Raw genomic sequence first — 13,572 nt, forward strand, 5'->3', positions numbered from 1 at the left:
TGCCTACTGATTTTATAAAGCTGGGTGGTAAGTGGAATGGAGGAAGGGAAGTGACCCAAGCTAGTGCTAAAAACACATTGTTAATATTAAAAAGTGTCTTAAGTGTAACAAGTCACAGTTCTTACTGATATACGAACAGTTTATATACTGCGCACTAACTGGTTCAATTTAGTTTGTTGAAACACCTTGTAGTCACAGCTAATCAAATTACTAATTCTGTTATTAACCATTAACTATTATTAAAAATTTCAAATGTTTGTTTTTAGTACAACTTGCCATGACAGAATCAGTGCAAAATATATTAGAACCCATCCATACAAAAAAAAAAAAATCTACACAGATCTGAGGAAAGCTAGAATACTTTTTATAATTCTTTAAAAATTTAGGGCAACATCTATCCTGGTATGTTGTCTTGCTGAGTAAAAATACTTTAATCTAACATTGGATGGTATCTTACAGCAACACGCACACTCTATCTTAAGAGAATCCAAGAAGGGCATAGTAAAACAGCTAGTTTTAAAATAGCGCATACACATTTAAAAGAAAAAAAATATCCGAAAACTATTTTTGGCAGAACTTTGGGTTCCATACATCATTCTTTTGAAATATTGCTTTTATAGTCCACATAATTTTCTCAGATACAGGACAGACTTACTTCAATCAAGATACAGTACTCAAGAATGTCACATGTGCTTTCATTTAAGTCTGGCATTAAGCAAGAGGGCCAACCACAGACTTACACTAGTGATACACAAAACAAAATTAAATATTAAAAGGGTTTCCTTACTTGCCCAAGAACTTGTGAGAATGAGGTCTTGATGGTTACCTAATTGAACACACATATTAAAAAGAACTTTAATATTTTGTTGTATATTACTGTCAAGTGATGAACCTTTTGAATAATGCGAAGCACAAAAAATAGAAAATTAACACTATATTTCACGTTTGGCTTTCTGAAAGAAAAAAATTACTCTGTATCAGCAGCAGATCGGTAGTGGAAATGTACATCATATCACCCACACACAGGGAAAGCTCAATATTTTAAAAGGTTTTATTTGTTTGAAGACATCAGTCCACCTTTAATAGCCCTTCACCTGCTCCAAACTACTTTTAACTGCACTACATAAATAAAAAGTGATTGAGAATATTAAACACCTTTAGATTTGATGAGCAAGAAATAAAAACGTTAATTGTTAATTCCTCAAAATATGCAGATAGAGAGACAAATTATATATGGTAAAGAAAATAACCCCTGTTACTTACTTCATATTGACAATCTGAAGATGAATAAATATTTAATACTGCAACAGTGCTGTCATTTTCAGGTTGTGCAATGTGCAGTTTTGCAGAAATCTCAGTAAAAGATGGAACTCTGAAAAGAAAACGATTAGTAAATGCTCTAGTTATAATCAAAAGATACAGAAATATTTTAGCATGTTCAATACAAGTGGCTGCAAAACACTAGCAACATATAAAAGCATCACAGCAAGGACCAGCCTGATGGCATAGTGGTGGTGATTTATACGATCATGAAGAACATCAATCCAAGTCTCTTTTTCTCTGAGCTGGCATGGGCCAGGGTACTAACAAAGGAAGACTTCAAGCTCAATCCCGTAGGGGAGGAGGCCTCATAACACTGCTACGTGAGCTAAGTGAGTGATGGGCTCTGATTGACTCAAAAAATTCAATCCCGTCCTCAGCAAGTAAACTGTCGATTGGGGCTTGAGCCTTCAAGAGCTGAGGAGGATGAATATGTGCAAAAAAAGGAAAGTGAGAATCTTCAGAGCTCTGAAATGAACAGGGAAGGCTATTTTCAAAACATTAAATCTAACTGTAACCTGCAATGTATTACAATTAATCCTATTTCAAACCCATTTTATGTTCTAACCTCAAACCCAACAAGCTTTTGATGTTGGCCAGAGCAGCTGGTTATTTATGAGAACCATTAGAATAAATTGTAGACACTATTTTAAATATGTACTTGCCTAAGAGAGCATAAAAGTATAATTGTCATTAGGTTATCGCTAACCATTAAATACAGTATGAATTTTGGAACTTGTTTTATATGAAAGAATATTTCTTCAAAGCACCATAAGCATTACCACAGTGTAGGTCAGATAAATAAATGGACTGTGTTACCTGATGTTCAGGGACTGACTTCCCCAGTCTGAAATAATTGGCTGCACTTCTCCCTCCTGCAAATACTGGAGGCAGTTCAAACTTGTTCATGTCTTTTCTGCTATTACCCCCCATGTACTTCCAAACCTCCATGGATACACTAGGCCTAGATGCTTGTCCCGCTCTGTCCCTAGCAGCACAAAGAGGGAACGTCACCCTTTTTTTCCCTGGTGAGAATTCCTGCGGCATGGAGGAGTCCCCAGGGACCGATAGCCCGGGTAACAAGCTTCTATGCCACCTCCTCCACATAGCCATGGGACATTGAGTCTGTCAGGGTACAGAGGAGCATGCTACACCCCAGTCGGCAGCTAGCATAGCTTAAAGAAGCTTCCAGGTCATAATCAACTCTGATGCCTGTCCCTGATTACACCAAGTAGAGCTTTGGTGCAGCAGAGAATCTAGGCTTAAATTCTTCTTACTAGAGTAAATATAATCTAACAGAAATATCTTATTCAGTTGTGTTAACTACATACATGGACCCTGAAGAAGCCATCAGAAAGATACCTCAAGGAATAGTTAATAGGGAGAAATACAGGGGAAAAAAGTTTTCCTCATTTCTAAAAATCAGTAATATTAATCTAATTTAGAAGCACTGTTAGAAGCATACTTCCAAAGGGTGCTTCTGTGTAGTGCTTTAAATGGTGTTGACCAGACAGCTGCTTAAAGATTTCCTTTGTAATGGCTGTCATCTTTTCTATTCAGGATGCCACCCCATGGCACATTTTCTGTGGGCTCTCATCCCTTCTGGTTTCTGTTATGCTACGATACAGCACTTGATCCACTTAATTATGGAGGATTTGGATTCCTCCAAGGCCAGACATGTAAGCTGGTGGTAAAAGAATACTGATGACATTTTCCAGAACTGATCAGTTCTACTCACGTATATTTTAAACAGAGCTTCACATATCTACTATGTGCCATGCTGCTCCTTTAGGGCGCTAAGGCTTCAGGTAAAAATGAAGGAAGAACGAATTCCTATGATATGGAATGACTCTGCGGCACGCAACACCCACCCCATTTGTCCTTAAGGAAAATGCAGTAAGGCTTGTGCCCTCCAAGAACAAAATTTCTGAGACTCTTCTTGCCAATGTGACTGCAACCAAGAAGCAAATTTTATGGAAACGAGTGGCCTATCTCCCAGGATTTCAGCTGAAATACTACTTGGATCAGGGACAATTCTATGTTGCCCATCTGCTCTCCCATTCACGTGGCTTGCCCTCACACCCTAGAAAGATATTTGCCCTGGCTTAAAGCTTGGTCTTCCTCTTCACCACATTCATCTCCATGGACTAAAAGAGTATCTTGGAGAGGAAAGGAACCTTTCAAGCTTCTATGGCTCAGGGTTATCGTGGAAAATGAAGAACTGAATTTTTTTCTGGCTTTTTTCCCCCCTCTGGGTTTTGACCATTTTAGTTCAGATTATCCTTCTGGAGGATTTGTGACAGCGCTCATTTTTAGGAAATGAGTCTCCTCCTTGCCTGGTGTTCTATTTTAGGCTTTATCTCAGGGTTCTGAGCCCTGGTATTCACTCCTCATCCTCTGAAATATAGCTGGAAAGGAATAAGAAGAACGTCCAAGATAGCCCAGATCTTCTTAGGCAGAAGGAGAGAATGAGAACTGTGCATGAGAACATCATGTGCTTTAAGTGGATAATTGTGTCATTTGGTAAGATGCCAGATTCCTTACCAAATGACTCAATTATCCACTTAAAGCACATGCAATTGAACCGTGAAGCTTTTCCCCTTTAGAAGTGGTTCAGAACCAAGACTGTGGGACATTTTAGATTTACTACTGAAGAGCTGTCAATCAGTGAGGAGGGTCCAGTTTGCCGAGTCCCAAGGGCTGAAGAGGACTGACTGATCAATGCCAGAGGACACAGAGAGAGAGAGAGAACAGAAATCCAGACACACAACAAGCTGCCCAGACTCCACTCCTGGCAGAGTGAAGGTCAGCATCCCTTCTACAGCTTCTGGGAAGTTTTCCTGCACAGATATAACATCTCCAACTTCAGATTGCTGCAGGGATATGGCCTGTCTACACTGATGGGAGAGGAGGGAGCACATAGAGAGAAAGAACAGCACTGGAAATGTTGGCCCCCTCAAGGGAGAGGAGTCAAGATTTTGCTTGTTGCTTCCCCTAAATCAGCTTTACAAGCAAAAATTTGCAATGTATAAAGGGAGAGCGCTGAACTACTCATCTGTCTTCATTGGTGGATTTAGAGAATCTGGTGCAAGCGGTGCAGCCAATCCCCTGAATCTCATGGACAGATCTGAACTATCTCTGGTATTTAGAGGAAGAGAGAGCAGCTCAAATGTCTAAAACTGAAATCTAATTCCAGAAAGTTTACTCTTCTAATATGTCTGGGATGTCTACTTTGAAAGATAACAAGGAAAAACAGAACCTCAAAACACCTTACTTAGAGACAGTTATTGAGTCTTCATGTGACCATGGTATGTGGAGTCTGTAAACACTAGTTTTTCTTCCTGGAAAGAAACAGAAGTAAAAATGAATTATGAAACATTATTGTATGAAATTAAAATTACTGCAGCTCATTCACAGTTCAACGCAATGGATAACATGACTATTGGATTATTTCTACATTTCAAATATCTGCAACAACTGTTACAATTTGCACTTTTAAAAATCACTATTGATACTTTGTAAAACAAGATTAAATGGAGAATATAGACTATATCAATCTGTATGGAAAGAAATCTAAATTGAAAGCCATATAATAATATATTGAGAGTTCATATTTGGTTGACAGTATAAAGTTTGGAATAGCGTGTGTGTGAGATTGAGATATATACATCTCTCTCTCTCTATATATATATATATATATATCTATATGTATATCTATATCTATATCTACCTATCGATATATGACCGTTAAGAGTGAAATGTGTCAACTATCCTCCAATAAGCAAAGTAGGAAAGCTTAACAGGCACCCCACTATGCCTAGATCATCTTTTTGTGTCCGTTTTGTAGCCCTGGCAAGATCTTCCATGGTGCATGGTACCTTCAGGAACCTAGATAAATCCTTGCTAATTATTTTTATTTAGAACCACTCTCCCACATACACAGTGATATAGATGATAGATTTTTTTCTTTGAAACATGTATTCACAACAGAATTTTTTCCAGCTTTTGTTTAAAAGAAGTGTTTAAACAGATTGAGACCCACGCAAAGATGATTTGGGTTCTTTTTAAAAGCCATAAAAATCTTCTACACCAAACTGAAGGGTCTAAATGGTACAGGAAAGCAGTAATAAGACACAGAGCGTCTCATCCTTAAGTCAACAATTCAGATTTTACTTCAGTCAATAGCAATTGAAAACCCTTGCCATACAAGGACTCTAGAACTCATAGTCCAGATCCTGACAGACAGTGTCAACCTAACCAAAGCTCACTAATATAAGTGGCACCTCTCTTTGCAGAGACACCAAGGATGGAATGGTTAAGGAGACCAGACTACTCCCTCACCTTTACAAATGGTCCTTCTAGAAAGAGAGGTGAAGCACACTGGCAGGGTTGGGAAGCTTGTACAGACACTGCCCATATTTTATCTGTTCACTGGACAGAACGGAGGATTTCAGTCTCCAGAGCTCTCAGTCTGGCAACTTTCACAGCAAAAACAATTATATAAAAAGTAAAGAACTTGATAGCAATCACATTACAGTATGGAACATGAGAGAGCTGGGAGGCAGATGTACAATAGAAAAAAAAAAGCTGTCAAAAATATATTTTACTGCAACCATTTATGTGCACTTCAGGAAAACATTAAATTTACCTTTGTGTGGTTGGCAGTGGCTCTCAATGTAGATTTTAAAAGCTTGGTATATCTAAACAAAAAACAAACAAACAAACAAAAACCCAAGAAACATTTATTCACTTGCATTTCAAAAGGAACTAGTTAGTTAATATCAATTTTGTTTAATTCAGTATTTTTACCTGGCCAAAGTGTTGGAGCTGTACACTGTAAACTAAACCAGTTGAATTTAATACAATTTTGCTTGAAGAAAGCCCTGTAGAAATGACAACCCTATATTATTTCCAATTAGTAAATCTAGAAAAGTAAAGGACTAGAGACTGATTTGCTTGAAAAGTTTACTACATCTAAGGTTTTTCTTGGAAGTTGAGATACTTTACATGTACACCCGATATACAATATTTATGAAATCCCTAATAGTAAGAGGGTGAAATAAGGCTTGCTTAATAGGAAATTATCTTTGAACTTCACTCCAAAGATCAAGCTTTTAGTATTTTAAGGCCAAATTTATTACTCAAAATATACCAACAAATGCAGTTTTCAAGTTTTGCAAGAGCAGTGCATTATACCTACCAAAAGAAAAAAGATGTGTTACAGGAAGTTGTACTGTTCGGGAATCCTCTTTAAAGAATTCACAGTCCAAAGTAAACTGCAACATAGACATATTATTTTATTGCATAGATGTGAAATGAACATAAAACTAGAGCATTGAGTCTGGCCATACTCTCTTCAGAACCCCAGGCAGACGACAACGTTCAAAGGTTGCTGCAAGTCACATTTCCATGCTTCACTTACAGTGGCTGGCCAGCCATTGGTTCAGCCACTAGCCAGAACAGCTTTAGAGTAGCTTGCTCCGATTTTCACCCAGCTACAACGTGTTGCAGCATGGCCAGAGAGCTAGTATCTCTAAGTCAGTGCCTCCTATTCTGGGCACAAGAGGGTGGTATATGGCAGGCTGTGCCCCTCAGTGTTTCTCACACATGAAGAATATTTAGCTGGCCAATTATTCCAGCTTTAACTATGCTTTGTGCCCCTGGAGCAGCACAAATGGACTGAGCTGAGCTGAGCTGAGAATCTGGTCCACAATCTATAAAATATATTTAGTTCATTTAAAACTATTCTCTCACCTCACCTTAAAACCAGTATTTCTCACTTTCCTTTATAAAAGTGGTTTTCAAGCTGTTTATAGCTTGAAAGTTATAAGTTAACAGAAAGATGGTCTCTCTATGAAACAATCTCCCTTCTTATTCATGATTATAAGGACCACCTATTATCATATTCTCAATCACTAAAACATTTGTGTCACAGCTAGTGCAGCTGCTTACATGAAAACGTAGAACTAGGAAAGTATTAATGTATATTGAGCTGTCTTAAAAATAAGCAGATAAACAGAAGGAAGAGAGAACATAAGAATGGCCGTACCGGGTCAGACCAAAGGTCCATCTAGCCCAGTATCCTGTCTACCGACAGTGGCCAATGCCAGGTGCCCCAGAGGGAGTGGACCTAACAGGCAATGATCAAGTGATCTCTCTCCTGCCATCCATCTCCACCTTCTGACAAACAGAGGCTAGGGACACCATTCCTTACCCATCCTGGCTAATAGCCATTAATGGACTTAACCACCATGAATTTATCCAGTTCTCTTTTAAACTCTGTTATAGTCCTAGCCTTCACAACCTCCTCAGGTAAGGAGTTCCACAAGTTGACTGTGCGCTGCGTGAAGAAGAACTTCCTTGTATTTGTTTTAAACCTGCTGCCTATTAATTTCATTTGGTGACCCCTAGTTCTTGTATTATGGGAATAAGTAAATAACCTTTTTCGACCGCCTCTGCACACTGCGTGGACATTTTCAGAGAACTATCCACGATGACGCCAAGATCTTTTTCCTGATTAGTTGTAGCTAAATTAGCCCTCATCATATTGTATGTATAGTTGGGGTTATTTTTTCCAATGTGCATTACTTTACATTTATCCACATTAAATTTCATTTGCCATTTTGTTGCCCAATCACTTAGTTTTGAGAGATCTTTTTGAAGTTCGTCACAGTCTGCTTTGGTCTTAACCATCTTGAGCAGTTTAGTATCATCTGCAAACTTTTCCACCTCACTGTTTACCCCTTTCTCCAGATCATTTATGAATAAGTTGAATAAGATTGGTCCCAGGACTGACCCTTGGGAAACACCACTAGTTACCCCTCTCCATTCTGAGAATTTACCATTAATTCCTACCCTTTGTTCCCTGTCTTTTAACCAGTTCTCAATCCATGAAAGGACCTTCCCTTTTATCCCATGACAGCTTAATTTACGTAAGAGCCTTTGGTGAGGGACCTTGTCAAAGGCTTTCTGGAAATCTAAGTACACTATGTCCACTGGATCCCCCTTGTCCACATGTTTGTTGACCCCTTCAAAGAACTCTAATAGATTAGTAAGACACGATTTCCCTTTACAGAAACCATGTTGACTTTGCTCAACAGTTTATGTTTTTCTATGTGTCTGACAATTTTATTCTTAACTATTGTTTCGACTAATTTGCCCGGTACCGACGTTAGACTTACCGGTCTGTAATTGCCGGGATCACCTCGAGAGCCCTTTTTAAATATTGGTGTTACATTAGCTAACTTCCAGTCATTGAGTACAGAAGCCGATTTAAAGGACAGGTTACAAACCTTAGTTTATAGTTCCGCAACTTCACATTTGAGTTCTTTCAGAACTCCTGGGTGAATGCCATCTGGTCCCGGTGACTTGTTAATGTTAAGTTTATCAATTAATTCCAAACCTCCTCTAGTGACACTTCAATCTGTGACAGTTCCTCAGATTTGTCACCTACAAAAGCCGGCTCAGGTTTGGGAATCTCCCTAACATCCTCAGCCGTGAAGACTGAAGCAAAGAATCCATTTAGTTTCTCCGCAATGACTTTATCGTCTTTAAGTGCTCCTTTTGTATCTCGATGATCAAGGGGCCCCACTGGTTGTTTAGCAGACTTCCTGCTTCTGATGTACTTAAAAAACATTTTGTTATTACCTTTGGAGTTTTGGGCTAGCCGTTCTTCAAACTCCTTTTTGGCTTTTCTTATTACATTCTTGCACTTAATTTGGCAGTGTTTATGCTCCTTTCTATTTGCCTCACTAGGATTTGACTTCCACTTTTTAAAGGAAGTCTTTTTATCTCTCACTGCTTCTTTTAAATGGTTGTTAAGCCACGGTGGCTCATTTTTAGTTCTTTTACTGTGTTTCTTAATTTGGGGTATACATTGAAGTTGGGCCTCTATTATGGTGTCTTTAAAAAGCACCCATGCAGCTTGCAGGGATTTCACTTTAGTCACTGTCCTTTTTAACTTCTGTTTAACTAAACCCCTCATTTTTGCATAGTTCTCCCTTTTGAAATTAAATGCCACAGTGTTGGGCTGTTGAGATGTTCTTCCCACCACAGGGATGTTGAATGCTATTGTATTATGGTCACTATTTCCAAGCGGTCCTGTTATAGTTACCTCTTGGACCAGCTCCTGCGCTCCACTCAGGACTAAATCTAGAGTTGCCTCTCCCCTTGTGGGTTCCCGTACCAGCTGCTCCATGAAGCAGTCATTTAAAATATCGAGAAATTTTATCTCTGCATTTCGTCCTGAAGTGAAATGTTCCCAGTCAATATGGGGATAATTGAAATCTCCCACTATTATTGAGTTCATAATTTTGATAGCCTCTCTAATTCTCCTTAGCATTTCATCATCACTATCACTGTCCTGGTCAGGTGGTCTATAACAGATCCCTAATGTTATATTCTTATTAGAGCATGAAATTTCTATCCATAGAGATTCTATGGAACATGTGGATTCACTTAAGATTTTTACTTCATTTGATTCTACATTTTCTTTCACATATAGAGCTAGAACCACAAGCAAGCAGCAGTTCAAAAATCACTGCTCTATACTTGTTTGTGAATAAATATACAATCTGTAACTCGTGTTAGGAATTATAGCTACTTTCAGTAGACTAGATGTTAAATTAGTTGAAAAATCTACCTTTGAATCACATACTGTAGGACATAACTATAATTTGTAAAAGATATTTAGTGCAACTCTCCATATTTAATACATTTTCCTTGCAACCAATAATGACAAAATATAGTATTCGGTTGTCTTTAACAGATGCTGAATAAAGTGTTTTTAAGTCTCATCTTTGTTACCTTATTGCCATTAATAGCTGGAACATAAACTACAAGATTGGTCAAAGAAGGATATTCCTGGAGTTTCAGAGTTACAACCTAAAACAGGAAAACAAAAATTACTTACAGTAAAAGTACAGTTTGGTTCAGTTAAAAACCTCAGGTGAGAGCCTCACTCCTACTCCAGCTCTTTTATGTGGGGTAAGGGGCCCTAAAAACCTGATATCTGGCCAGGGGAGAAACTTGCAAGCCCTGGTACTAAGGGGGTATGCCAGGGCAGGGCTAGAGCCCAAAGTGCTACTGAGATTCCAAGAAGCAATGCAGGCCATGGGGCTGCCACAGGAGGTTGCTGACACTGAGAAAGGCTCCCAGGGCTGTCTAAATTATGCCAGGGCCTGCTCCAGCCCCTACAGATGATTGGGAGCAGGGCTGGCCCGAGGCACCAGCCTACCAAGCATGTGCTTGGGGCGGCACCTGGAGGGGGGCAGCGCTCAGGGTTGGTTTTTTTTTTTTTTTTTTTTAAACATACTGGGGCTGTTGGGGCGCCCAGCGGCACTCTGGCCCGAGAGCGGGGCCGCGACTGGGCTCGCCGCCCTCCCCCGGTGCTCCGGCCGCCGGGGGGAGCGGAGCCGCGGCGGGCTCGCCGCCCTCCCCCGGCGCTCCGGCCGGCCGGGGAGAGCAGGGCCGCGGCCGGGCTCGGCGCCTTCCCCTGCCGCGCTCCCTGCCGGGGGGCGGGGAGCAGCGGGAGGCTTTTTTGCCTGAGGCGGCAAAAAAGCCAGAGCCGGCCCTGATTGGGAGTGCTCAAAAGAAGACTTAGAGCTACCATCACATCCCACACACTGCCGGCATTGAGTTCTGTGCTGTGCCTCTTGAAGGTACATCACAGAATCTCACACCTAAATGTGAACACTTGTAATCATTGTAAGCTTCACAAATAATAGCAGTTACAATTAAGGAAAAAACACAGTTCATATGTAAGTCTCCTGCATTAAAAGAGTGCTGTGTACTATAGCGAACTACACTGTGCACCATATCACGTACTCTACTGAAGTTTAATACAAATGTTGGAAGACTGTACACAACTTTTTAGAGATGGCCCAATCCTGCTCCCATTAAAAAGCTACAGGTAAAACATTTTATTATGAATTTCCAGTTACAGATTTCAGATACAGTAGGTGCTGAAGGAATTATAATGAAATACACCCTTAAATTGCATATACTTGGATAGCAGTTGAGAAATGGATTACTATAACTACCACTGTTCATGTACTGTCATCCCCCTGGATTATTAACTTAAATAAATATTCTCCTGCTATGATGAATGTGTACCATTGAAGTTTCATTAACGATCGCATATCACACGATATTCAGTCTGTTTGAACTCTGTTGCTGTCTTTATTTATGTGGCTGCAAACTAGTATCAACTTTAGAAGTGAAAGAAAATGTCTGCCAATAGAGGAGAACTATACAAAGTCTACAAGATGTAAAATACATGCTGAGCCTTCTGCTATAAGAAAGGGAGTGAAGGAAAATCTCCTAAGAGTAGAATGACAGAAGAAGGTACTGTTGCATTCTAGAACAACTCAAACACAATTTAGAGTCTATTTGTTTCCTTTGATTATAAACCCAAGATGATTTTTTAAACACAATTTTATTGGTGTAGTTTTAGTAAACTACAATGTTCTTTTAAGTTTTCTGTAGGCTTAACAATGGATTAGCCTTTCGAAAACTTCAGCTTTCTTGATGGACTTCTGACAACCAAGTCATTGATATGGAATAAATATCACTTTCATATACCCTCAAAAATGGGGAAGAAGCTGAATTTTTAATTAAGATGTTTCCCACTCCCCCAGTAGCACATATCCCAAGAGGAAACCTGGCTTAGAAATCTCATCAATTCTATACAATATGTGAATGTATTAAATTATTCATAAACCCACACAAAACCTCTTCACGTAAATGCTCACTCCATTTTGTTGCAACAAAATAACATGTAGTACTACTTACCTTAACAGTTGGCAGTAACTCAGCTTTCCAGGATAAATCAAAACCTTCCAGGCTGTAAAAGTTAAAATACTTTAAAGTGCAAATATACAAAATGAAAGGAGGTAGGCAGTAACAGTGTATTATTAATGCACCAGCCTTTCTCTACCTCTATAGAAATGCACAAGGTTAAAAACAGGACACAGATTTAAGTCTGCTATAATTAAGGCTCCATATTTGTCATGGAGGTCACGGATTCTGTCACGGGAGCTGCCTGAGCGGCTCGGACACTCTCTGGGCCAGGTGCACCAGCCGCTGCTGGGGCAGTCTCAGCCCCCCACCTCACTCCCCAGCAGGAGGAGTCTGGGTGTGGGGGGTCTTGGGGTTGGGGAGATGGGTGGTGCTTACCTGGGGGGCAGGGGGTCCCCAGAAGGGCGACAGCAACTCCCCTCCCTCAGCTCCTAGTTCCATGTGCTGCCTCCGCCCACAGGCACCGTCCCCGCAGCTCCCATTGACCGCGGTTCCCAGCCAATGGGAGCTGCAGAACTGGGGCTTAGGGCAGAGCGGAGGCAGCACATGGAACTAGGGTCACCCCTTTCCAGGAGCTGGGTAGGGAGTATGCCCCAGACCCACCAATGCCCCCCTCCCCAGCACCCACGGCGCCCCTCTCCTCAGCACCCACAGCGCTGCACCCCCAGGCTGCACCCCCCTCCCCAGCACCTGTGGAACTCCCAAGGCCGCCCTCCTAAGGGGCCCCTCCCCAAGTTTTAGTCAGGGGTATATAGTAAAAGTCATGGACAAGTCACGGGCCGTGAATTTTTGTTTACTGCCTGTGACCTGTCCATGACTTTTAGTAAAAGTACCCGTGACTAAAACATAGCCTTAACTATAGTTAACTGAACGACTGTCCGTATACCAAACATTATAATTTAGCAATCTAAAGTAATCTACAACTCAAATAGCAGAGATGTTGCAAATCTGATTTCAGATAGAGCTGTATAGGTATCAATATCGCTGCATTCACAAGATCTGGCTGTTATTAGCCTCAACTTTTTAAAGCATAATGAAAACACTTAATGAACTGATATCTGCATTTGTACTGAAGTAATGCACAATAAGTAAAAGCATCCACTGCTCTCACAGCTTAAAGGGAATTTATAAAAATGTATCATATGCAACATCAGCTTTGCCTATTGGTGCAAACCTTTCAGGTGGCAGTTCAAAGTGGATATTGGATTAATGATTATCTGTTAATGAATTTACTTTAGGTCAGTTATACGTATTTTAAACAAAATCCCAGACATTTCACAAAAGATGCACTTTAAGAACAAGATTAATAGATGCCAAGGCCAGAAGGCACCACTGTCATCATCTAGTATGACCTCTTGTATACCACAGGCCATAAAACTTTCCTAAACTAATTCCTAGAGAAAATCTTTTAGAAGACCATCAATTTTGATTTAAAAATAGTCAGTGATTGAGAAT

The 13,572-nt window shown here is 40.1% G+C and overlaps 1 protein-coding gene across 1 annotated transcript in view; it reads right to left on the reverse strand.

Moving 5' to 3' along the window:
* The window catches only part of PGAP1 (post-GPI attachment to proteins 1), a 57,091-nt gene that overhangs the window by 14,648 nt on the left and 28,871 nt on the right, over nucleotides 1–13,572 (reverse strand). The window contains exons 12-19 of the mRNA XM_026647644.2: nucleotides 12,112–12,163; nucleotides 10,126–10,203; nucleotides 6,521–6,596; nucleotides 6,130–6,203; nucleotides 5,969–6,020; nucleotides 4,595–4,661; nucleotides 1,264–1,372; nucleotides 788–826 (exon numbers count right to left, since the gene is read on the reverse strand). Coding sequence (XP_026503429.1) covers nucleotides 788–826; nucleotides 1,264–1,372; nucleotides 4,595–4,661; nucleotides 5,969–6,020; nucleotides 6,130–6,203; nucleotides 6,521–6,596; nucleotides 10,126–10,203; nucleotides 12,112–12,163 — 547 coding nt within the window. The remainder of the gene's footprint in view (nucleotides 1–787; nucleotides 827–1,263; nucleotides 1,373–4,594; nucleotides 4,662–5,968; nucleotides 6,021–6,129; nucleotides 6,204–6,520; nucleotides 6,597–10,125; nucleotides 10,204–12,111; nucleotides 12,164–13,572) is intronic.

Source organism: Terrapene carolina, unplaced genomic scaffold (genome assembly GCF_002925995.2).
Source record: "Terrapene carolina triunguis isolate 2854851 unplaced genomic scaffold, T_m_triunguis-2.0 Scaffold62, whole genome shotgun sequence".
NCBI lineage: Eukaryota > Metazoa > Chordata > Testudines > Emydidae > Terrapene > Terrapene triunguis.